At 51.1% G+C, this 26,506-nt stretch overlaps 1 protein-coding gene across 2 annotated transcripts in view; it reads right to left on the bottom strand.

Annotated features, from left to right (window-relative positions):
* Positions 1–26,506, bottom strand: part of SPIRE2 (spire type actin nucleation factor 2) — a 48,774-nt gene that overhangs the window by 19,464 nt on the left and 2,804 nt on the right. For both annotated transcript variants that reach the window (XM_030582085.1, XM_030582086.1), the window contains exons 2-5: positions 12,551–12,588; positions 7,726–8,085; positions 2,827–2,910; positions 1,019–1,183 (exon numbers count right to left, since the gene is read on the bottom strand). In XM_030582085.1, the coding sequence (XP_030437945.1) occupies positions 1,019–1,183; positions 2,827–2,910; positions 7,726–8,085; positions 12,551–12,588 (647 nt within the window). The remainder of the gene's footprint in view (positions 1–1,018; positions 1,184–2,826; positions 2,911–7,725; positions 8,086–12,550; positions 12,589–26,506) is intronic.

Genomic DNA, 26,506 nt, shown 5'->3' with positions numbered 1-26,506 from the left:
AGGGAATGACATCATTGGGGTTCTTCACTCCCCACACAAGAAGAGTCCTGGAAACACCTGAGGAACAAACACTGAACTGGGGGAAGTGCTGGACCCAGGCTAAAGGCATTTCTAGCCTGTGTATGAAACACTTGGGGATTCCAAGCTGCAAAGCAAGGGCAGCTTGCCCCTTGAGGATCTGCAGCCTGCTTGTATCATCTCTTAGGGTGAGAATCTGCTATTCATATCCAATCTCACTAGTATATTAAGTTTAGTTTACATTTGTATTTATTAGATAATCTGCTTTGATCTGTTTGCTATCACTTATAATCACTTAAAATCTATCTTTTGTAGTTGATAAGCTTGTTTTTGTTTTAATCTAAACCAGTGAGCTTTGACTGGAGTGCTTGGGGGAAATCTCGGCTTGTTTGCCACTAGTGTGCATTGTTCTCTTCACATTGAGGGAGAGGCGGACCCGGCATTAAACCCATATACTGGCCAGATTTGACCAGGGCAAAGTGGTACTGCTCTGCGTCCCAGGCTGGGAAGCTGGTGGTTAGAGAGCCTGCATGTAACTGCAGCTGGCTGTGTCCCTACCTGTGTGAATGCTGGTGAAAGTGCAGGCTGGAGGGCATTGCAGCTTGTCACAGCAGTACAGTGTGAGAGGGAGCCCAGGCTGGTGGGTCAGGGGGCTCATTGGTACCTCAGTTCTGGGTGGCACCTTGGGGGGAACCCATCACAAACCTCTCAAACTCCCTTCCAGTCCTAGGATTCTTGGCTCTGCAGAGGCACTAGGGTGAGTTGGTCTAAGTGGAGGGGCATGTATTACCCTGGGGGTGGCTCTGAAATGCCCAGTGAGGGGTGTCCCAGCAGCAGCATGAGCCCTACAATGAGCTAGGCCTTCAGCATCAACAGGTCCAGGAGGTGCAGGTGGTGGGGGCTCCAGCCCAAAGGCAGATGGTGTGTCACTAGGAGCGAGTGACCCCTGGCAGTCACCCCCTGGCCGTGGCTCAGGCACCTTGGGCATGGCTGGACTCACCATGACTTTGCGAAGCTTGTAGTTGCGTGCCCGGATGTCCTGCATCAGCATTTCAAAGGGCGTCAGCTGGTACTCGGTGGGCAGGGGGTTGTACTGCTTCTCCTGGACTTTCTTCAGCTTCACACCATCGCGTAGCTCCCGCATCAGCTGCACCCACAGCCGGGCCTGGAACAGCCACAATGGGCAACTGCCCCTTACCAAGGAGATGAGCCCGCGGCATCACAGGTTTCCTCATAGGGGAAAGGAGCCCTGGGTAATCATGGGACATGAGCTCTGTGAATGGAGCCCAGTGGGGGCTCTGTGTGCTCCCCCACACACACACTGGGACTTGACCTGGCGGGAGGATGGCAGCATGCTTAGCCCTGGTGTGATGAACAGTCCTGCACTGGCAGGGAGATGGATGGGGTCACCTCCCAGCGCCCCTCCCATCTCTAACTCCAATGAGGGTGGCAAGCGGCTTCCCATCTAGAGCATGTGACTATGCCCGGAAGCCTGTCAGGAACGAGGGCCTGCAGCTGGGCCTGGGATTACCTGACAACCACAGCCGAAAGTGGCCAGATGGCCTGCCTGGCTGAGCAGCATTGCCAGGGCTGCTTCGAAGCCCAGTAGCAGCATTTGGCCAATGGCTGCTCAATGCACTTGCCTGCAGTTGCAATCTCTCCTGTGTTTGCCTTGCTCCAGCCTGTTCCAGCCTCCTCCTGATTCCTGAGCCCTTCACTGGGCTCCTGATTCCTAACACTGGCTTTGAGCACCGCTGATCTGACCATTGGACCTTACCACCCATGTCCTGGTCCATGTCAAAGCCAATGGCTTGGCTATTGTGGCTTTCCCGGCTGGGCAGGCTGAGGTAAGAGGGGAGTGTCTGTACTGCAAAGGTGTCCGATCCCTTCCCAGCTCTCCTGCTCCCTGGGGGGTGGGTGAGGTGGATGCTCTGGATCATGACCCTGATGCTGGGGAGGCAGGGTCAGTGCCCCGTTCTCTAGCTACGACCTGTCCCAGTGCCCCCCACTCCCACACTCCCCTCCGTGTTCCCTACACTCTCTGCACTCCTTCCAGTGACTGCAATGGCAGCAATCATTCTGCCTCTTTCAGGGATCTGTATCCAGTCCTTGAAGGGGTCCCCAGTGGGTCCCCCATTTTCGTGATGATCTCCCACCTGCATCATCATGCCAGGCTGGATGGAATGCCCCATCAGCATCCCCTTTGCTGGCCAGGGGTGCAGGAGCGGCGCCAGGGTTTTTGGCGCTCTAGGTGAGGGTCCTTCCATGCTCCCGGTCGTTGGCGGCAATTCTGCGGTGGGGGAGGGGTCCTTCCGTGCTCCCGGTCTTCGGGGCACTTTGGTGGCGGGTCCCGGAGCGAGCGAAGGACCCGCCACAGAATTGCCGCCGCTGACCAAGAGTGTGGAAGGACCCCCCGCCGCCGAATTGCAGCCGAGGGTGGCAAAATGCCGCCCTCCCAAATCCTGGTGCCCTAGGCAACCGCAAAGGTCGCCTAAATGGAAGTGCTGGCCCTGCAGGGGTGATATAAATCTGCAGGGCTGAGCACGTTGTCTCTGCAGCACCCCAGTGCCTGCTGTCCCAGGAACGACTGGTCTCCCCTGTGACATGTCTAAGCCACCAGGGTTTGCAGGTTCCCACACCTCTGGGCCGCGGGATCCCAGGCCTTTTCCAAGTGCTTCTTCTGTTCATTATGCTGCCAAAACAAGAACACCCGGACAGGTTTCCATCAGCCCCTCACTACCTCTGTCTCCTGCAAGGCAAGAGCTGCTGATCAAAGCGCCCGCAGGGAGACGACCCTGCGCCACTTACCCAGTCTGTGTTCCGCAGGTTATCGAGCTCATCCGTCGACCTCTCCTCCAGCTCCTCCTCCTGTTCCCTCAGCTTCCTCAGCATCTGCAGCAGCACAGACATGTCATGTTCCCCATGCTGGGTCCCCAGCACCTCACCAGCCCAACATGCTCCTAGGAGAATCCTGGCTGAAGCAGTCTCATAAAAAGAGGGACCCCTGGACACAAGGAAAGAGTGCCCAGATCCTCGGCCCCCATCTGCCCCCACTGCCAGTCCCTCCCCCTGGATACAATTACACTCCCATTAGGGGGTTGTGGTGCCAAGGAGTCCCATCACAGCTCCACAAGGCTCAGCTTCCACAGGCTACTGGGCACTGAATGTGCCTGGCCAGGTACAAGTCAGAAAGAAGGCATGGTCCCTGTCTCAAGACGCTACTCTGCATCAGCAGCAAGTCTGGTCATGCCTTGGGTCTGACCCCAGCCACCCACTCCCCTAGCTGGGGCCTTTTAACCACAGCTTAGGGTAGAGATCTGGGCAGAAAGACCGTCCAGGTGCCATTGACTGGAGCCTGGGGGGAGGTTCTTAGCCAGGAGCATGCTGGGCCCCAAGGGAATCTTCACGGTCTGTGGGACTGTTCCATCTCAACTCAGCCATGTGGCAGCACCTGTGGGGGACAGTGGGAGATGGATTCGGATTCCTCCTGGATTCTGAGAGCACCTGGAATGGACTCTGAGTGCAGCCCCTGTGTCTTCCCCAGCAGCAACATGTGCCCCAGGAGAAGCTCTGGATACTTTGATTTCCATGCAGTTTACTGTTTGGCAAGCTGAGGCCCTGCCTGTTTGGTCCAGATGTTAAAGGTCCCTTGGCACTTCCTGGGAGAGGAGGGTTTATCACCGTCCTACAGCGTTGGGATGGATAGATGGTTACTGCCTTCCCCCCAGAGGGGGCTGCATTTCATTGGACCTGTGTGTGTAATTTGGAACACGCTCTGGGATCCTTTGGAATGACAGGCAGCAGAGGAAAGAGAACTATAATTTATTGCTAATAAACCCACCACAGATCAGAGCCTCGTCGTCACTGAGAAAACCTTGAGACCCTATCATTGCTGGCAAATTGCGGTTGTGTTTCCCAGGCTCTTCTCACGTGATGCTGAAGCATCATCTGCTTCCACCATGTGGCATCTGACCAGCACTGCACTCTGGCTGGTGCACAGACAACTGCCTGGGGCTGCACCTGGGAATATGCTGCAGACTTTCTAACCCGTGGCTGAAATAATGGAAGGTGCATTTCCCTCAGCTGGAAGGACCTGGGCAAGCCTGTTAAACTACCCGGGAGAGCCAGGAAGTCATCAGAGTAGGTAGAGCAGCTCTAGGTCAATACTTGGCACCTCGCCTGTTCTGCCTGCATCAGATCATCTTTGGCAACCTTAAACCTTCCCCACAGCCCGACCAATCCTGCATGGCCTGCGTGCCTGCTGCATGGAGCTGGGTAATAACATGCTGGCTGCTTGCAGCTCCCTCTTGGATGTCATTACAAGCAGGGAGAGTGCGTCTGGGCAGGTGTGGGCCTGCTGTGAAGGACTTGGGGGAACCTTCTCATGCCTTGCTGCTTGTGCCCAGGAGCTGCAGTGTCAGAGGTCTGCATAGATTCCAAGCCCAGAAGGGACAACTGGGCTTATCCAATCTGACTCCTGGATAGCACAGGCCAGAGAACTGCTCCACAATAAGCCCTACAGCAGATTTTCTAAAACAACATCCCGTCTTGATGTAAAAGTTGTCAGTGATGGAGACTCCGCCCGACCCTGGGTAGACTGTCCCAGTGGTTAGTGACTGTCCCGCCTTATTTCCAGGCTGCCCTGGGAAGTGGGTACTCATGCCCATGTGGAGAGGGCAGCCACAGCACGTGGATATGGGGTACCTGCATGGTCCTGCCATCATCTTGTGACCCCAAATATATACAGGGTTTCCCTTCCAGTGTTCAGGCTGTGTGGGCGGAGCGCCTGCTGAACCTCCCTGTCACATGCCCAGTCACTGCAGTCACTGGGTCCCTGCTTCCTCCCATCCTATACATGGGGTCACAGCCTCCCCCCCAGCCCCACAGCATCTCAGCAATTCTCCCCGCTACCAGGCACAGCAATGCCCAGCAGGATATCAGGCTCCCTACGTGGCATTTCTGGAGCCCACCACAACTCATGCCCCAGGCATTGCTGGAGACACGGGTGCCGGGATGGATGAGCAAGGGGAGGTGGAGACATTTTTCTTGAGCTGTTTCGTAAGTTTAATGAGCAAGTGACAGCCTCTTTGGTAACATCGCTGACCCCATCAATTCCTAACCACGTGCCTCTGCCATTGAATTTATGAGCTCGCTTCCTGAAACAGATTATTGCCTTGTGATTACCCATAAGGGTGGAGTTCAAGGCAATCCTAGGAAACTGCAGCTTAAACTTTAACCCCTTTGAGGTTGGGACTGCAGGTTTGCCTGACGTGTGTCAGAGCAGGTGCCACAAGACACCAAACCCCCAATGCCAATGGGGTCTTGAACACGCCGCCTGTCACATAGGGAATGGTGACGCTGTAGAGCAGATTCACTCCCCTGCAAAGGCAAATGCTGGGCCTCGGGGAGCGTCCTGGAGACTCCCCTGCATGTCCTGTCAGGTCTGTTTGCCTGTAAGCTCTTGGGGGGCAGGGGCTGTGTCTCACACAGCACCACACACAGTGGCTGTGCTAGGGGGTGGTTACAACCTCTGGGAGGAGACGCAGAGAAAAGCAAACCAAACAGACTCAAAGCCAGCGACTGATGCACACAAGTCAGTTCTGCAACCTGGGGTCCTGCTGCTGCCAGATTGACCCCCCCTTTTTCCCCCCGTTGGGTCTGCTGGTGGGTGAGATGCTAAGTTCTGCGGAGCAGGGACAGTCTTGTACTTGTGCACAGCACAATGGGGCCCTGCCCTGACTGGGGCCTCTGAGCTCTATCACAACCCCCATCATCATCATCATCTTAGGCTAGAGCAGCTTGGTACACCAGGAAGAGCCAAAGATTCAGACTTCTGCCCTCCCAGACCTGCACGTAACTAGTGAGGTTCCCGCCAATCCAGGCCTTCCCAAAGAATCGAGGGTCTGGCCCCTCTGGGTCTGGCAATGGAGCAGTAAGCGGGGTGCTCTGATTCACACAGCTCCATTCCTGTATTGCTGCTTTTACTTCTCCTACTCAGGGACCCCTGAGCTAGCCCCCCCTCCCACTAGCTGCTCACTAAAGATTGTAAGCTCTGGGATGGGGACCGTGGGCGTGTGTGTCTCGTACAGCAGCAGGCACACTATTGCAGCCTAGTCAGGCCACAGAACAGCGTCAGTGTTCTGTGCTATCTGGCCCCCAGATGGCAGACCTGAGATACTCACTGGGACCGCAGGTATTGCACTGGGAATCCCTGACTGAGCACACTGGGCCCTGGGCTGGAAAGCTGCAGGCTGGGGGAGCTGCATGGGCAACTATCAGTCAGGGCTGGGGCGGGACATGGCCTTTTAAAATGAGACAGAGGAGCTGAAATTATCTGTTGAACGGCAGCGCTGTGTTAGCGGTCGGGGACTCGGGCACCCTTTACCACATCAGAATTTAGGGAAATCTCTCACAGAAAGCTAGTGAACCACCTCTCTGCCTAGCTATCGAGGGTCTCGGGGGCCTTACCTCCTGATTTCTCCCCATGTCCCATTTTTATAAATACAATCCTGGCTCTGCCCTGGGAGCAGCACCAGGGTGAAATGCACATGGCAGGCAGCCTCCTCTGGGCCCTGGCACACCATGGACAGAGGCCTGGGGAGGGGGACGGGCTGACAGAGCAGAGGGCAGAGGATTGGGATCTTGGCTCCGCTATCAAATGGGGCTCAGAACACCTCCCTCTCAGGTAGAAGGACTGTCTCAGGTGGCACTGGGGTATAAATCAGGAGCCAGGGGATGAAATAAGACAAAGGGAGATTTTGGGGAATATCGGCGGACACTCCCTCATGGTGAGATGTATCAGCCTGGGGAGTCGCCTCCCATGGGAACCCCGTCAACAGAGTTACCCAATGCTGGGCTGGAAAAAGCCCTGGAGAAGAGTCTGAAGGGACAACCCTGACCTGGCATCTCACAAGTCTTCTGCTCTTGTGCCCCTGATGTTGTGAGTCACGTGGGGTGAAGTCACAATGAACCTGTGCAAAGTGCTGTGCAAGCCGGGGAGAGGGAACTAAGCCGTACTGCGTGTTTGTATGACTAGTGGAGGCTGGTTCCTGCTCCCAGCACACCCTCCCCTTCAGCAGAAGGCTTGGGAAAGGCAGAACATGAGGCCATGGGCCAGGTACTGTATGGCCCCCACTCCAGAATCACTGAGCAGAGCGTGACCTGGGGAGAGCAAAGTCCGCAGCCATTGTGGGAATGGAGAAGCCAGTCTAGTCTGTTGGCATCAGATGGCTGGCTTTCACCAGCCACCCCGGAGAACGAAAGCCAGAAGGAAATCCCAGGGATGCCCCAGACCCTGGTGCAGATTTCTAAGGATTTCCCTTAGGGAGTAGGTGCCCAGCTACCAGGGCCCTGAGATCTGCAGGGCTTTACACCCCGGGGGGCCTAGGGAGCTCTGTGTTACTCCACTTTTACACCGGGGTGACTCCACTCACTGGTGTAATGCTGCAGCAAAGCGGTGGGGAATCAGGCCCTTAATGCAGCACGAAGAGGAGCACTTCTTCAGGGGCGACTTCACACAACACTGAGATGCTGCCCCCTCTGGGCCAGGGTGCAGCACCAGCAGCTGAGAGGGCAAGGCAAGTGGTGAAGAAGCCTCCCATCCGATCCCTATGGCAGTATCACAAGGTGTGAGCATCACTGCCACACGCTCTGCTTCTCGGGGAGGACGGGTCGCCCCAGACTCCTGCGGACAAGGCTGGCTCTCACCTCCTTAGCTTCCCGGATCTTGGTGAGAAAAGCCTTCAGCTCCACCGTCTCCACAAAGAGGGCCCTGCACACAGCCTGGTAATGCTGCTGTGCCTCCTGAGGGGCCGTCAGGCGAGCGGCGCACATCCTCATGGCCTGCCCGAAGGTGCGCACGGCTCGTGGGAGCCCGTCCACAGCCTCCTCCTCTTCATCCTGCCCCCCGTAGCCCTCGTCCGCCATGCTGCAGCCGCTGTCGTCAGAGTCGCTGTTGGCCATGAGGTCGATCAGCTTCTCCAGCTGGGGGCTCAGTTCTCGCTCCTCACTCTCATCCAGCCCCCAGTCCAGCGCCCGGTAAATGGCAAATCCCAGCGACTGCACCATCTGCAAGTAAACCGGAGAGCAGAGCACAGGCTGAGGCTGGGGCTGGGAAAGGACAGCTATGCTGAGATGCCTCCGGAGGGGAAGAGGCTGAGAAATCCAGTGTAGCTGCACTGTGATCTCTACCCCCAAACAATGCCAGGGCATGCACAGGGCAGGCGGCCAGCCAGAAGGGCACGAGGTGTTTAGATGCCGGGCCCACAGCCTGACCCATCTGCCCATTGCGTCTTGGGCAGCCAGCAGAGGCTATGCTATGCCACCCGCCTTGAGGGCAAGGAAGAGCTAGAGACATTGACTTCAGCGCTAGGACGCCGGGCGAGGGCACATGACATGGGAGGGGGCATCACAAAGCTCTGTAGCCAAGCACTGGAATGGGCCAGGTATCACATCATGCTTTCCTTCCCCCCACCTGCCTGTGCGTTTCACATACTGCTCCCATTTGAAGGATTTCCATCACCGTGTAGCACCCCCTAGTTAGCCTGCTGCGTATTACCAAACTTGGCTCCCGCGAAGGCAGTGGCTCTCAAACTTTTGTACTGGTGACCCCTTTCACATAGCCAGCCTCTGAGTGTGACCCTCCCCTTACACATTAAAAACACTTGTTTATATATTTAACACCATTATAAATGCTGGAGGCGAAGCAGGGTTTGGGGTGAAGGCTGACAGCTTGTGATCCTTCATGTAATAACCTCACAACCCCTTGAGAGGTCCCAACCCCCAGTTTGAGAACCCCTGCGCTAAGGGTGGTGCCGAGTCTGGGGGGAGTCTGGCCACACCTAGAGAGACCCTTGTCCCACCCTATCCCCCCAGAGAGGCTCACTGATATGATTAGTAACAAGCAGGGATGGTGCCAGCAGGTGACCTGGAAGTGAAAGCTCCATGTTCCAGCCCCAGACAGGGCCGGCTCTAGCAATTTCGCCACCCCAAGCACGGCTTCATGCCTGGGGGGGGGGGCGCTCTGCCGCTCACCGGTCCCGCGGCTCCAGTGGATCTCCCGTGGCTCCGGTGGACCTCCCGCAGGTGTTTCTGCGGACGGTCTGCTGGTCCCGCGGCTCCGGTGGACCTCCCGCAGCTCCGGTGGACCTCCCGCAGGCGTTTCTGCGGACGGTCTGCTGGTCCCGTGACTCCAGTGGTCCTGCCACAGGCGTTTCTGCGGAGGGTCCGATGGTCCCACGGCTCCGGTGGACCTCCCGCTGGCGTGTCTGTGGGAGGTCCACCTGAGCTGTGGGACCAGCGGACCGTCCACAGCCACGCCTACGGCAGCTCCACCGGAGCCGCCTGCCGCCCTCCCAGCAACCGGCAGAGCGCCTCCCGCGGCGTGCCACCCCAAGCACGCGCTTGTCGCGCTGTGGCCTGGAGCCGGCCCTGGCCCCAGACTCCTCAGCCCTGTGTCTGAATTAGATACAGCCATCGGCTTTCCCATGAAGCCTGCAAATGCAAAGCTGCCCAGAGCGGTATGAGAGAAAAGGATCCCCTGGTGCTCCCGGTGCTGGCAGGTGGGTGGAGAGGGAAGTGTAGGATACATGGTGATGGATACCCCTTCCCCCAGCCCCAGTCTCCCATGACCTTACAGGCTGGCTGTGAGAGGCTTATGATGCTGTTTGAGCCATGAAGATGGCTGCCTCCCCTGCTCCCCAGGAATCTTCCAGGCCTTTGCTGTTTATCATGACTCCATTATCATGGGAGTGGAGGGAAGCATGAGCCAGCCCAGGGGATTGAGGGAAAGACGCAGCAGAGGTTCTGCGGACAGTCCTGCGGGGACCGACAGGCACTGCACAGTTAGCTACCCCAGACCCTCCGGGAGGAGAGGAAACACTCGCCATTGGGGGCGCGGGAAGGGAGAGGCAGGGAGAGTGGAGAGGAGCCAGATATGGGCTGAACTTTGGACTGTGACACATTCCTGACCCGTGCAAAGGCAGCGTGCGGCAGTCTACAAAAGGCCACTGCGCTGGTAGCTTATCTCTGCTACACCTTGCTGCTAAGGCAGATCTGGGGCCTGATCCAAAGCCCACCGAAGTCAGCAGAAAGACTCCAGTGGCTCCATTGACCCTAGGCCAGTGACAGACTTCAGTGGTTCAGGAGTCAAATTAGCGAGCAACATTACCCAAAAGAGTCACAGTCCTGTGAATTCATTTACTATTTGTACATATAGACAGATATTATTCTCACAGCAAAATGACTGATCAAGTATTATTATTTTATCAACTACAATTGGTTAATAACATAGTAAAAGCCTCCTGATTGGTTAATAACTTAGATGGGTTAATAATTCAGTCACCCAGTGTTTTAATATCCTGTGCTGCAAAGAGCTGCAGGAGACACATTAAGATGGTGGGCAGTTACTGTGGATGATGGCTCCAGGACCAGCCATGCTCCAGTCGCTTCACATGGAATTGGCCCTGAGAGAGCCTCGGATGGGGCTGCCCCCTGAGGATACAGCCCCTGGAAACTGAGATCTGCAGGGGTCTGGAGCAGGGAGAGCAGTTGCTCGTCAGGCTGTTATTCTTCCTAGATCGATAAAGTAGGTACGTGGGTGGGGAATCAAAAGGTGAGGGGAGAGCATAGAGATCTGACTGCAGTTCATAAGACAATTAACCCATTTCAAATGCTCTCCTGCAGTTCTACAATTGGTTACTAACATAGTGAAAGCAGCCCGATTGCTCTCCTGTGTTTCTAACTGGCTGGAGTTTTCTTTGGACAATTTCACTGAGCACAGTCAGTCATGCCGCAGTCTCATTGGCTTGTAATATATGAAACCCCAGCCAGTGGCAGAGGGCAAAAAAATGTGTGTCCAATTACAAAAACAAGAGCCACCCAGCAACCAGGGCAGTGAAAGCAGCACCCAGTGTTTGCAGTGGGGCATTTGATTGGCAGCCGTGACCTGGAACCAGGCCAGCGGATAGAGCTGCTGCTCCTTCACACGCACCAGGTGTGGATGGAGCAGGGAAAAGGAGCAAAACACCCGGTCCTATGGTTTGAAAGCAGCGATTGCCCAGCCTGCTGACACCGCACCAGGCAGCAGCAGAAAGGACCCGTCCCCTGTAATGCCAGAAGATGCGCTGCACCTGTCCCATTATTTTCATGCTTTGAGGCTAGTCACTGAACCTGGGGAGAGACAGAATCTCCTGGAAGGCCTCCTGGCTGCTCTGGCTCTGCATCTGGGCAGGTCATGACCTGTGCACTCAGTCAGACCTTTAATGGCCATATTTAAAGCAGCTTCTGGCTCTTCACCGTTCTCTGTCAGGGCACATGGTGACACAGGAGGAGAATCAATCACTGACTCTTAGCTCAGTCCTTGAATCTTTCCCCTGAGAAGAGTGTGACAGACCCAGGGCTGCTCTGTGACAGTTGATGAATTGTGTGTGAGACATGGGTATTGGGGTGCTCACTGTAGGAACGCGTTGGTTTACATTCACCGCAGGCTGCTGGAAAAACAAGCTGGAAGTAGAACAATAGTTCAAGATACACCAATTCCCAGTAAACTCTTCAGGGTGGTTAAGAGACAATGCCTGAGCAATAAGCCCCGTTACAAAGCTTGCTCTCCCAGTGCTGGGGCCAGCAGCTCAAAAGGACTGAAGCATTAAAAAGGCAGAGTGTCCGGAGGTCAGGCAGCTCTTGCTGAGGTGTTCAGACTGACACAGACAGCACTGGGGTGTCTGGAGATGTTAGGCTTTCCTAAGCTTCCATCAGGGAATGGTAAGCCTCTAAGACAGACAGACATGCGTGAAGACTGTTTGCTGTTTTAACCCCCCTTTTCTCTTGTTATGATTTCTTCCTACTGTTACTACTTAAGAAGCTGGCTGGCTGGTCAGTCTAGAATCCCCATTGGTCTCAGACTCCCGCTGGGAAGAACCACAAGGGCCAAACACAGTCCAATCACCCGTACGCTGGTTGATGTAGCCCAGGGCCTGATCTAAGAGAGAGAGAATCATGTGACTTCACCCCAGGAGAGGGAAAGGCATGAGACCTGACACTTGAGTGGGAGTCAGTGAGAGGCCCAGCTAGCCCTGCAACCATGACAGAGGAGATCCCCAAATGGCTACATCATGCTTTTCTGAATGGAGTTTTGTGTACAGTAATCACAGGGCACAATGTTTCCTTCTCCCTCAGCCCTCACCATGCACGTTTGCTGCAGGACCCAGCGTGTGCACAGGCCAGGACACTGCAAGAAGCAGCTGGTTTAGCAAGGGGATGAGCATCTCCAGCCTCACCCCCAACGCTAATGCTGGCAGCAGAGCTCTGTTTGGGTTTAAAAAGAAACCGTCTGTGCACACACGCACATACACACAGAGAGAGATACACACACAGCCCCCCCCCACAGAGAGAGAGAGAGAGAGAGAGACACACACACACACACACACACACACACACACACACACACACACACACACACACACACACACACACACACATAACATGAGATTTATTTGCTTGAACAGTTTTCTGAACAATTATATTAGCGACATACCTGTGCTTCCGTTGAGGGTGACAGGGTCAGGGGAAGCTCTGTGAAGGGAGAACAGACATGGTTAATGCTCCTCTGGCAGCTGCAGAATGCTGGGCGTTTGGGTTAGAAATCAAACTCCTGAAGCTTTGCTTTTAGAACTCCGCTAGTGTATTTGCCTGTAAGTTATTTACACTTTGATCCCATAGACCAGAGGTGGGCAAACTACAGCCCGCAGGCCACATCTGGCCCTTGGGACCGTCCTGCCCGGACCCCGGGCTCCTGGCCTGGGAGGTTACCCCTGGCCCTTTCCCCGCTGTTCCCCCTTCCCCGCAGCCTCAGCTCGCTCGCTCTGCCGCCGGCACCATGCTCTGGGCAGCGGGGCTGCGAGCTCCTGGGACAGCGCAGCAGAGGCTGTAGTGCCGCCAACCACCAGTGCTCCAGGCAGCGCAGTAAGGGGGTAGGGAGCAGGGGAGGGGGACTGGATAGAGGGCAGGGGAGTTTGGGGGGTCGTCGGGGGGGTGAATGGGGTTGAGGTGATCGGGAGGAACAGGGGGTTGAATGGGGGCAGGGGTCCGGGGGGGGTAGTTAGGCAGAAGGGGTGTTTGGATGGGGCAGGGGTCCCGGGGGCCCTCAGGAATAAGAGGAGGGGTTGAATGGGGTGGTGGGGGTCCGGGGAAAGTCAGGGAACAGGGAGCAGGGATGTGTGGATGTGGCAGGGGTCCCGGGGGGGCCATCAGGGAACATGGGGGGTTGGATGGGGCAGGAGTCCTGGGGGAGGAAGACAGGAGGGGGAGGCTGGGCCATGACCCCCTCCCTAACCGGCCCGCCATACAATTTATGAAACCCGATGCAGCCCTCAGGCCAAAAAGTTTGTCCACTCCTGCCATAGAGTCTAAGGCCAGAGGGACCACTGTGACCATGTGGGCTGAGCTCCTGTATAACAGGCTGCAGAATGTTCCCCAGAAGCTGGATTAAAGCATGGTGTCTAGGAAGACAGCTCATCTCAAAGGCCCCATGTGGTGGGGAGGCTGCCAGCTCCCCAGGAAGCTGGGCTAATATTTCGTTACCCTCACGGCTAGGAAAAGGCATCTCATCTCAAGGCTGAATTTGTCTAACTTTAACATCTGGCCACTGATTCTTGTTCTGCCTTGTCAGCAAGGTAGGAAGGACCCCCCCCCCCCGCTCAGATCTCCTTTCCGTGTTTCAGGGCACAGCTTCTCTTCAACAAACTGAGCAGACTGAACCCCACCAGCCTCACACCACAAGGCTTGTTTTCCAGACCCGGGGGCATTGTTGCGCCCCTCCTTGGAACTATCTCCAGGATTTCCACATCCCTCCTGAGGTGCGGACCCCAGAAACGGACACAGTGTTTTAGCAGCAGTCTTGCCAATGCTGCGTACAGAGCACGCTCACCTCCCTACTTCTACTGGATGGTCCCCTTTGCACACATCCAAGGGTCACGTTAGCCCTTTCGGCCACAGCGTTGCACTGAGCACATGTTGAGGTGATTACCCATGATGACCACTAAACGCTTCTCAGGCTCACCACTGTCCAAGACACATCCTGTAGCTATATCCTGCCTTCTTGGTTCTCAGACATATTACTTTGCAGTGGCTGTACTAAGGTGCATTTTGTTGGATTGTGATCATTTACCCAGGCAAATCAATCACTCTACTCTCATTATTTACTACCAGACTAATCTTTGTGACGTCTGCAAACTTTATCAGAAGAGATTTTATATCCTCTTCTAGATCATTGATAAATATTTTAGAGTTGGACTCAGAACCCATCCTTGGGGGGCCCTAGCAAGTAATGGCCCCATTCATTGATATCTCTCATTAACAACCACATTTTGAGGTCTGTCAGTGAGCCAGTTTTTAATCCATCTAATGTGTGCCATTAATTCCATATGATGCAAGTTTTTTTAATCGAGATGTCATGTTGTACTAAGTCCAATGCTTTAAAGAAATCCGAGTATATTGTATCAACACAGCTGCATTTATCAACCAGACCTGTAAACTTGTCGGAAAAAAAAAAAAACCAGGCTTGTCTGACAAGACCTACCATCCACAAAACCACGCTTTCTGGCATTAATTGTATTTTTAGCCTCTAATGCTGTATTGACAGAGTCCTGAATTAACAGTTCTCTAATTTTGCCTGGCTCAACATCAGGTTAACCCATCTGTAACCCCAAGATCATCCCTTTTACCCTTTTCAAATATTGGCGTTTACACTGGTAGTCCAGCAGCCCCTAGGACTCGCCCTAGTTAATTTACAAATTAACATTAGTGGTTCAGGTAACTCCTCCACTAGCTCTCTTAAGACTCTGGGAATAAGGTATCTAGCCTGTTGATTTGAAAATGTGAAGGTTTAGCATATGCTGCCTCACACCCACGTTTCTTACAGATAGCGAGTTTCTATTCCATGTATCTGCTTCATTCCTCGCCGCACAAGTGGAAGAAATGTCAGCTCAGGAGAAAAGTCTAGTTTCTATGTTCTTACAGGGCCTGGCACTATGAGATAGGAGACTGTAGGCCCTACCACGGTATAGATATTCTAAAAGCAATAAGCAATCCCCCCATCCCCAAAAAACTAATCTTAAAGTATAAAGTTTTTTTAATCGAGATGTCATGTTGTACTAAGTCCAATGCTTTAAAGAAATCCGAGTATATTGTATCAACACAGCTGCATTTATCAACCAGACCTGTAAACTTGTCGGAAAAAAACAACAACCAGGCTTGTCTGACAAGACCTACCATCCACAAAACCACGCTTTCTGGCATTAATTGTATTTTTAGCCTCTAATGCTGTATTGACAGAGTCCTGAATTAACAGTTCTCTAATTTTGCCTGGCTCAACATCAGGTTAACCCATCTGTAACCCCAAGATCATCCCTTTTACCCTTTTCAAATATTGGCGTTTACACTGGTAGTCCAGCAGCCCCTAGGACTCGCCCTAGTTAATTTACAAATTAACATTAGTGGTTCAGGTAACTCCTCCACTAGCTCTCTTAAGACTCTGGGAATAAGGTATCTAGCCTGTTGATTTGAAAATGTGAAGGTTTAGCATATGCTGCCTCACACCCACGTTTCTTACAGATAGCGAGTTTCTATTCCATGTATCTGCTTCATTCCTCGCCGCACAAGTGGAAGAAATGTCAGCTCAGGAGAAAAGTCTAGTTTCTATGTTCTTACAGGGCCTGGCACTATGAGATAGGAGACTGTAGGCCCTACCACGGTATAGATATTCTAAAAGCAATAAGCAATCCCCCCATCCCCAAAAAACTAATCTTAAAGTATCACATAGGAATCCAGGAGATCACTCTGTAAGATGGAGGCTGTGACAAAATGGATAAAACAAAAATAATATACTGTTATGTCATCCATGCGAATGTTCAGAGTTTCAGGAAATTATGCCGGGATTAGGCAATTACTTAATGACAGTATATGTGACTCAAAAAGTTAAAGCTTTATCACCATTAAAACACAAAATGTCAAACTATACAAAGGAAATATCCTTAAATCAAACTCTAAGTTCTCAAGCAGCATTGTTCTTACTTTGCCTACCTGTAAATCTTGATCATCATAGATGGAAACTTGCTTCGTCTATCAGTGTGTGTGTGCATAGTGAAATCGATGTTTACTGACATTTATCAATAACAATTTTGCAGAGGAAAAGTGTTAAATTGTTATAAACTTCCTCTAACACTGACTATTATTGATTAAGTCATGGAAAACCAGGCAGGTACCAGTAGGCGGAAGAAAGCAAATGTGGTAAATGTCCTTTTCAAAGGGGTAAGAGCAGGAGGGGAAGCAGGTGCTCCTGGCAATGGCTAAGAACTCTACCTACAGTCCCTAGTAAAGCAATGGAACAAATACCAAGCACCTAGAAGATGACAGCACCAGAAGTAACGAGCAGCTTGGATTTAAGGAGGACAAATCATTCCTGAGGAGTAGGACTGCATTGCACATTTAAGGCCTGGTCTTGCATTTCCTCCATGCTGGATAAGGCCCTTCTGGCATGCAGTACTGTGGTACCTTGAGAGCATGTATAAAACATTGGTCACAGTCTCAGAAAACTTCACTTGAAACAGTTCGTTCTAATTGTCTTGGAGATGGTGCACTGTCATGTGGATTACACTGCAATGATAGGTAACGTCCGGTCGGGCCATGGGCAGCCTGTGAGTGCAGGTCAGTTACCAAGTTGTGGTCAGGAGGCAAGTGGAAGAATTGTGTGTCAGGGTTCCAGGAAGTCAGGATCAAGCACCAAGCTGCAGACAGGAGGCAAGCAGCAGAGTCAAGGCTGAGCCAGGGACAGAAGCCAGAGTCTGGGGTTCAGAGCAAGCCAACATCCGGAGTGGAAGCAAGCAGCCGGTATGCATCACTGCTCAGACAGGTCCCCGTGATGACCTCCTGGTTTATACATCAGCCTGGGCCAATCAGTGGGCTGTGAGGGGGCCGCCAATCAGACCTTGCTGGGTGGTATTTCCTGCAATGTCTAGCTCCACAGGGTCCCCCGGTGGAAACCCGATGCAGATGTGTCATAGCCTGGCACCTCCATAGTCTCAGGTTCTGATCCTGCAGGTTCTTACAGTAATGAGAACAGCAACGGACTGAGGCTTTGGAGGGCACGGGGGGCAGAGAAGTTGGATGCAGCGGGGATCAGCCTTTTAGGTAAACAGCACATTTAATTAGCTATGCAGATGACACTCAACTGGGAAGCATCACAAATACCAGGAAGAGCAGAGAAATAACCCCCAGGGACCAAGAGAGAGTAGAAACGTGGGCAGAAAATACAATGAGATTCAACCTGGACAGTTGCAGCTAATCCATTTGGGGAGGAATAACCCAAAACATAGATATTCCATGGGAGGCAGGTAACTGGAAAGCAGTAATGTGGGAAAAGGCTAAGGGCTAATAATGGATAGCAAATTGGATGAACACTTAGAGTGCAGTATGGCTATGCTAGTTTATGCTAAAATCCCAATTCTCATTTGGCTTGCACATGTAGAGGTGTCATGTCAGAGCAGGGAAATCAAGAGCTAGAATTGTGGGTACATTCCTCAGCGGGCCAATGGACAAGGCACTGAACCAGGAGTCACGAGCCCTGGGCTTTACTCCTGACCTGAGGAGCGATCTTGGGCGAGTCACTCAGCCTCTGTGTCCCATCAGTGAAATGGGGATACCGAGGTGTGGCTGCCTACGTGAGACGTGGTCCAAGTACAAATATCCTGGGTTTCTCAACACCAGAAAGTTGTTGGCAAAGTGGCAGAAATCTGGAGAGGAGCAACAAATGGTCTGAGGGGGCAGGAGGGGTTGATTTATTAGGAAAGATTCAAGGGATGAAATGTGTTTGGCTGGGCTAAATGAAGATTAGAGAGGGGAGGAGAAATAGGATAAGCCCCTATGTATAAGCATCACAGCGGGAAAGGAGTTACTGCAGCACCCCAGTGGTGATGGGGGGCCAATTAAAGGGAAAGTCAGACCAACTTCAGGGACATTGTTTAATTGTGAGGTTTATTAGCATGCGGAATCCTCTTCTCAAAGAAAGTGGGACATTTAAAATTAGACTGGCTAAAGCACTAATGAAAACACTATAGGAACAATCCTGCACTGGCCCTACGGGAGGATAAAATGACCTAACAGGCCCTTTCCAGCTGCACTTTCTGTGATAGCACAACTCCAAAGCCACATGCTGGATTTGTGTTCACAAGGGAACTTGGGCTATTAACATGCCATTTATTTAGTCAATAGCACTCAGAGTGACTTCCAGACAAAGAGCTCATGCAACACCCACAAGCAGGGCACTGGTCAAAGTCTTGTACACGGGTCTGGAAGAGCCGGCAGGCAGTGAAGGAGCTGCAGCACTGCGGTGTGGGACTGCAGTCCAGAAAAGCGAGTGGACTCTGCAGAGCCCTGCAGATCTGCTCCAGGAGGGTTTCAACAGAAATCCCCATTTGCTCAGGTGGAGTGAGATTCATCCCTGGGCACAGGCCCAGCACAAGGTCTGTGCCCCTGCAGCCCCAAGTGGTGCAGGGTTTGGGCCAGCCCTCAGCCCAGGAGTGAATTTCACCCTTGGAGATCACCCACTGTCACTCAGTGAAAAAGGAGCCCCCGGCTCAGAGCAAGCCTTGGCAATCTGAGTGGGTGCTGGACACCTGGAGGGTCAAGCGCCAGGCCTGAGAAGGCGTATCGGGCACCAATGACAGCTTGTGAATCCTTCTCTTTAGGAGGCTTCTCCCCTTCGCACATTGTTTTACTCATTATTGTCTGTGAGAGCATATGGCTCCTGCCGAACCACGCACAAGTGGAGGGATGTGTTAGGCACCATGTTACTGAAGAGACATTTACAAATGCTGGGCTGCACACATACCAGTTTGCGGTTGGCAGATCCCAAGAGTTCTGTGCTGTGCTCGTCGGTTTTTTATGGTGGGGTCTCACATGGACTGGACATGTCAGTTTGCTACTGGAGAGTCATTCCCAAGTGCATGAAGCAGGCAGCTGGGTTTGCTCACACACACCAAGCTACACAGAGAAGAGGAACGATTGTGCTTAAACATGGCACAGTAAGCACTGTTCTAGGACAGCTCCACCGAGCAGTGTAGACTGGACTGCAAGACAGTGACTGAATGGGACCACTGCAGCTATTCACGCTCCAGACAGCCAATACATTCAGGAATCAGCTCAGCATGATCTCAGCAGTAAAGCACACTGCCATTAAGAGAAAATGGAAAGCAGCTTGGCAAAGCTCCTGTCTGAACAGCACGTGAGGGAAACGCAGGGGATCAGAAAATTGCAGAACTGTGGGGCTGGAAGGGACCTTGAGAGGTCACCAAGTCCAGCCCCCAGCACCGAGGAAGGACCAGATAACACTAGACCATCCCAGACAGGTGTTTGTCTAACCTGTTCCTAAAAACCTCCATTGACAGGGATTCCACAGCCTCCTTTGGTAACTTATCCCAGTGCTTAACTGTCCTGTTGTGAGAAAGATTTTCCTAATATCTAACCTTAAATCTCCCTTGCTGCAGATTAAGCCCATTACTTCTTGTCCTACCTTCATCAGATTGGGAGAACAACTGACCTTCCTCTTCATAACAGCCCTTAACATAATTGAAGACTGTTAACTGGTCCCCCTCAGTCTTCTTTTCTCAAGACTAAACATGCCTGATATTTTAACCTTTCCTCACGGGTGAGGTTTTCTGAACCTTCTATCATTATTGTTGCTGTTTTCTGGACTCTCTCCAATTTGTCCACATCTTTCTCAAAGTGTGGTGCCCAAAACTGGACACAGTACCCCAGCTGAGGCCTCACCAGTGTCAGATACAGCAGGACAATGACCTCCAGTGTCTTTCATACAACACTCCTGTTAATACACCCCAGAACAATATTTGCCTTTTTGCAATTGCATCACATTGTTGACTCATATTCAGTCTGTGATCCACTGTAACCCCCAGATCCTTTTCCGATCCTGTTTGGAGGCGCTTAGGATGGGGGGCGGGGGAAGGGAATGTGGCGTGCTCCGGAGAGAAGGTGGAATGGGGGTACAAAGAGGTGGAGGTGGAGTGGAGCGGGGACAGGAAGAGGCGGGCCTGGGGCATTCCTGAAAAAGTCTGAGCCTGTTCTTCTCCGGGGAAGCTGCCGCTGCTGCTGCAAAGGTGCTTCCTAGCATCCTTGCCTGCAGCAGCCTGTGCCTGTGTGAGGTAAGCCTGAGGCACTTCCCAACCACAGTACAGTACAGTACTGTACAGTATATGATGCCTTTTGTCTGCCTCCCAAAAATTTCCTTGGAACCTAACCCCCCACATTTACATTAAATCTTATGGGACAATTGGATTTGTTTAACATTGTTTCACTTAAAGTTGCATTTTTCAGGAACAGAGCTACAACGTTAAGTGAGGAGTTACTGTATTCTTTAACCTGTTCTTTCTCTATGTTAGCTTGTGTTCCTTCCCCCTCTTTGTTAATATTAACTGTGTTGAGTATCTGATCGCAATTTACCTTTTTAGGGAAGACTGAAGCAAAATGGGCAGTAAACACCTCAGCCTTCTTTATGTCGTCCGTTATTCGCTCTCCTTGCCCTGTCAGTGGAGGACCGACACTTCTCTTTGTCTTTCTTTTGCTCCTAATGAATTTACAGAATCTTTTCTTATTGCTTTTTATGTCCCTAGATAAGTGTAGCTCATTTTGTCTCCTAGACTTTCTCATTTTGTCCCTACATGCCTGTATTATTCCACTATGCTCCAACTTAGCCTTGTTTCCACTTTCTGTAGGACCCCTTTTTGATTTGCAGGTCATTCAAGAGCTCCTGATGCAGCCAGACTGGCCTCTTACTAATTTTCCTGTGTTTCCCTTGCATCGAGACAGTTTGTTGATGCACCTGGTACTGTCTCTCTGAGAAACTGCCAGCTCTTCTGAGCTCTTCTTCCCCTTAGATTTTCTACCTACCAGTTCTCTGGGTTTGTTAAAGTGCGCTTTTTAGAAATCCATTGTCCTTATTCTGCCTTCCTTTCCTTAGAATCATAAAATTTACCATTTCATAATCACTTTCACGCAAGTTGCCTTTCACCTTCAGATTTGCTACCAATTCCTCCCTGTTAGTCAGAAACAAGTCTAAAATGGCGGACCCCCTGGTTACATCCTGCCCCGTCTGAAACAAAACCTTGTCCCTGGGACATTCCAAGAACTTATAGGACATTTTCTGTTGTGCCGTATTACTTTCCAACAGATCTCTGGGTAGCTGGAGTCCCCCATACCGACCAGGTCTTGTGTTTTGGATAGTTCTGTTATTTGCTCTTGAAATGCCTCACCCACCTCCTCCTCCTACCAGGATATCGCTCCTGTTTTTTTCTCCTTTTGTCCTCACCCAGAGGCTTTCAAGGGCTCTGCCTCTCACCTCCTTTTGGACCACTGAACAAGAGTATATATTCTTGATGTACTGTGCAACCCTCCTCCCTTTGTGCCCTTCCTGAACAAGCTATACCCCTGCTGCCAAGATTCCAGGCAAGAGATTTATTCCCACCACATCTCTGGGAGGTCTATTAAGCCATAATTTAGTTTACAGACTAATACTTCCAGTTCTTCCTGTTTACTCCTCATATGCCTCACATTTAAGGACATGTGCAGTCGCCAGGACCGCAACGAGCTCTCGGCTCTGGTTTGAGCTCCAAGCCCAGAGCCCCTCCCCCTGGCTGGGGGCCACAGCCGCAGAGCTCTGAGCCCAGAGTCTCACCCCCATTCTGCCCCTTCCATCATGGCCCCACCCCATTCCACCCCTTCCCTTGTGGCTCCGCCCCCATTCCATCCCACTCCGCCTCTTCCCCCAAGGCTCCAGCCTCCACTGCGGCTCTAAGACAAGAAAAGCTCTGTGCCCCCACTGCAGTGGGAGCTTCTCCAGCCCTGGGGCCACGGCAGGGGGGAGATTTTTCTGGGGCCCCCAAATTGGCTGGGGCCCTGGGGTAATCTACCACTGCTCCCCCTGCCCCCCCCCCAGCAGCATGAGGTTTGGGCAGACTTAACCTTCCCATGCCTCAATTACACACCGCCCGTGTTTGAGGATGTGGCGTTTACTGTAAAATTGCTGTTTGTCAGAATCATTGAGGATAACTAAGCTCCTTCGTTTTCAGTTTAAACAGATTTATATCGAAAAACTCTCAGGTTTTACAAAAAGTTTTTTTCTCCTATTTTCACACTACTTTTGTATCATTCAAATATATAAAAAATAACTTGTTTTATTAGGAAACGACAATACTTCACATGAGATATGTTAGTCTGTGTGGATATGCAAAGCTGCCTGTTGAAGTAAGGCTATGTATTTGTCTAGAAGATATACCCAAAAAAACAACAGGCACACATGCAAATTCTGAAGTGCATGCACATCTGAACATACTGATGAATCTCACACCCATCATGTACACATTTCAAACTGTTAGCAGATAACGGTTTAAAGATCTGGCACACTCAAATGGGAAGAAAACAAAAATCTGAATCAAAATATGTTTCAGAACCCAAGGCAGTATTTGAAAGTTAAAAAAAAAAACCCAGAGAAAAGGATGAAGTTGAGTGTATGCACTGCAAATGGTGTGACCCAATTATTAAATGTAAATATTTATACACTAATAGTTCTAAGTCTACAACAGTAAACTTTATTCAAATGAAAAGTTTTATTTGGGCATTAGAGATACGGTAAAAGCTGTGTCACCTGGCTCTTTACCACCCGGAAAGCTCTAGAAACTGGCATTTCTGATATCCGTTAAAAGTCCGGTTGGTGTGGGGCCAGCAGGTTCCCTACTTGGCTCCATGTGGCTCCCCGGAAGCGGTGACATGTCCCTGCTGCTCCTAGGTGGAGGAATGGCTTGCACTGCACCTGCCCTGCCCCGAATGCTGGTTCTGTAGCTCCCATTGGCCGGGAACAGCAACCAATAGGAGCTGCAGGGGTGGCGCCTGCAGGCGGAGGCAGTGCGCAGAGCTGCCTGGCCGTGCCTCCTCCTAGGAGCTGCAGAGACACGTCACCGCTTGCAGGGAGTCGCCCAAGGTAAGCACCATCTGGATCCGGCACCCCGAAACCCTTCCCACACCCAAACTCCCTCCCAGTGCTCACGCCCCGCACCCCCTCCTGCACCCCAACCCCCAGCCAAACTCCCTCCCTCCATTGGTAAGTATAACTCTTAGTTAACCACAATTTTTGACTTACCAGCACCCCCTATTCCTCCAATATGCCAGATAACAAAGCTTTTCCTGTATGTTGTTTTCTTTAACTCATAGATTATGTTTTGAGTTCTGTTTTAGTTCTGCAGCAAACCACATTGAATTCCATTCATCAAAGCATTAATCTATTGAATACTTTCCCCATCCTTCCATCCACCAAAATAAACCCTAATATTTACTCAGAAAAATTATTACTAGTTTTTTCCATCAATTTTCACCTATTTTTGTTGTTGTGGTAATAGACATTGATAAATTCCTGGGAAAAATTAAACAAAAACCAAAACCGAAGGGCCCTAAGGATAACAGAGAGAGAGATGTTCCACGAAAGGCTGGTTAAAACAATAACAGCAACATCCACGATTCCTTTAAGGACTCCCAGAGCATTTTCAGACATCTACAACAACTGAAAAGAATTTAAACCTTCTCCCAGCCCCTCCAAAAACAAGAGGGCCCAAAGGCTGCCTGCACATAGAATCCCAAGCATCATCAATACCACCACTGCTTGGACCAGACAAATCCCAGCAAAGAAATGGAAAACGCAAATGGAGAATTACTATTTTGTGGTTCCACTGTACCTCAACTAAATGCCAATGGATTTAGAAGGAGCAGGCCCAGAGTCATGCGTGTGAAACTGGCAATCATGTGTGTTCTGTAAAGACCCCAACACTCATTTTAGTCTCAGACGAGATACAAAGAGAACTTAATTACCTCCAGCAGCTCAGCTTTATGTACCCACCGTGAATCCAAAGTTACTTTCTGCAGACCACCCGCAAAACATACTAGTGGTGTCCTGACATGAAGCTGTTGCTGTGAGCAGAACAAGCTGAGCAGCAATCCAGGGCATGGTTTCTATAACTCCTGCATGGGCCCAACGAATTCAGTAAACTTCCCACAGTAATACGTCTTTGCACTTAGTATAGATCCTCTTATACCAGGGTCTAAAAACACTTTTACAAGCATTAATTTAACTGTCACAGCCCTGCAGAGAGAGAAATAGGTGGGTTTTGCAGATGGGGAAACTGAGGCATAGACCAGTTCAATGACATTCCTAGCATCACACCATGAGTCAGTGGCAAAGCCAGAGCAGAGGAACCCAGGAGTCTTGGCTCCCAGGGCTGTGCAGTAAGTGTGTCTCTCACCAACAGAAGTTGAGTCCAATAAAAGATAAAATCTCACCCACTTTTGCTATCTAATATCCTGGGAGCAACCCGGCTACACTTACGTTGCATAATCAAAATGAATGTCACTTTTAGGACAGATCCCTTCTCTCTCTTGTTCTGTCTTTGGCTGGTGTTCCCTGCAGCCTAAACATTCTCTGTAAACTGGCCCTGCTGCAATTCTCAGCTAGACACATGCTAGAACTATCAGACAGTGCGGGATGATGTCAGGGCGCTCAGTTGCACCCCTCCTCCCCTCTGGCTGCATTTACAAGCAGCATCAAGATCTTCCCCAGAAGGATGGTAACTAAGGACAGGGTGTTGAAGATTTAAAGCTAGGGGAAAGGAGAGAGACTCAAAACTCTAGGGAGATTCCCCTGCCCACCAAGAGGAATGCCTCCTCCCCCTACAAACACCAAACCAGCACCTTCAGCCATGCAAACGTAGAATTTTGAACTAACATTCAATACCAGTTATTTAGAGAAACCAGGGCTGATAGCCTCAGAGGCAACACTTACAGGTCTTTCTAGGGAAGGGAGCCAGTCCTCTAGAACCCTTTCTGGTCTGGGAGAATGCTGCTTTGCTCTAACCAGACAGAGATGCTCTTCAGCAGGGGCCAGCTAAAGGCAGAAACACTGATAAGCAGGAGTTAATGCAGAAACAAACTGACAGTGTGTGGGCACGTTTAGGAGGTTATCAGCAGTTCTACTGCAGCGTCATGTTGAATTGTTGCATCCAGTGGAGTCTGGGATATGCTAAATCCTGAAGACAGATTGCATCAGAGGGGAATTTGTGCACATCAAAACATGTAACACTCAATGGGCAGGGGCTACATTGGGGCCCAGCTGCGATACAGCTGGGCTTCACAAGTTCATTGTTTACAGTTTGGGGAGAGGGTGTCTGGGAGGCCACACAGAGTGAGGAACCTTGTCATAACTGCCCGCCCTCATCCTAAATCACAGATGCAGAAATTCTCCTACTCCCCCCATGGCACTATGACACCAATAGTACAAGACAACCTCTGGGGCCATATGGCCAGTGCTGCTCATTCCCAATCAAGCAACCAAAAAGGGCAAAACTGCTCCCCTTAGGCTCAGGACTCCGCAAATCCATATTCCTACCAGGACCAAGAGCCTGCCTCCTAAAGCAACTCTACTTAGCCAACACTCTGCTAGGAAATGAACACAGAAGCCTAACAATGCTCCAGGCTCCTATCACTGCTCATGACAACTTAAGTGCGTTTTGTATTAAACACCCAAGGAGGCAACTTGCCATTTCCATTTCTAAACACCCTGAAAGCTGCCCAGAGTGGTACTTATCGAGAGAATTACAGAAATTTGGCTGGGGAACAGGCAATAAAGATGTTAATAATAAGCAAACAAGAAAGCACTTCCAGCATGCAAACTATGCATGAAAACACACATGGCAGGTCCTGCAGACCCCTGCATGAATTGCACTATGTTGAGAGGGAGGCTGCAAACTGAACTCACAAGATATCACTAGCCATGCAAAAACCATATTAAAAATGGAGGCTTTTCTATAGGGGTAGAGATGCTTCTACACATAACATGGCACAGCAGTATTGTTCCTTCAGTGACCATTAAAATGATGCAATCCTTGGCCTCCTTCCCACTGAAGAGATCAGCATTGCCCGTGGGCAAAACTGGCTATAGAGTTATAATGATTTAATGAACAAAGACTAAAGTCAGATCACTCAGTATTTTCAGTATTGTCTTGAAAAGTGGCTTCCTTTTGTATCCGGACACACATTTATTTAAATTGTGCTTGTCCCGGAACAGGATCAGCCAGTTTTTGGAGCTTATGTGAAAAGTTTTCAGTCAATATTATCAGAGTAACAACCCAGCCTCCTTCTCGTTCAGCTCGCCGGTAAAAGCATAGATCTGGGGATGGCAAGCCGAGTTTAGGCAGTGTCAGAGGTAAAGAGCTGCATAGCAGTAACATACATTCGTAAAATGCACATTAATGTTTTTTTAACTGTTTGTTTATCCTATTTATCCTCAGAAACATCAGGAGGAGGAGGAACTCACAAGTAGCACAGGCATGATAATTGGAATTGCTCAGCTAAATACCACTGAATCACCCTGATAATAAGCAGT

Source organism: Gopherus evgoodei, chromosome 12 (genome assembly GCF_007399415.2).
Source record: "Gopherus evgoodei ecotype Sinaloan lineage chromosome 12, rGopEvg1_v1.p, whole genome shotgun sequence".
In the NCBI taxonomy this organism is placed as follows: domain Eukaryota; kingdom Metazoa; phylum Chordata; order Testudines; family Testudinidae; genus Gopherus; species Gopherus evgoodei.
This window is presented reverse-complemented; position numbering and strand designations above follow the sequence as displayed.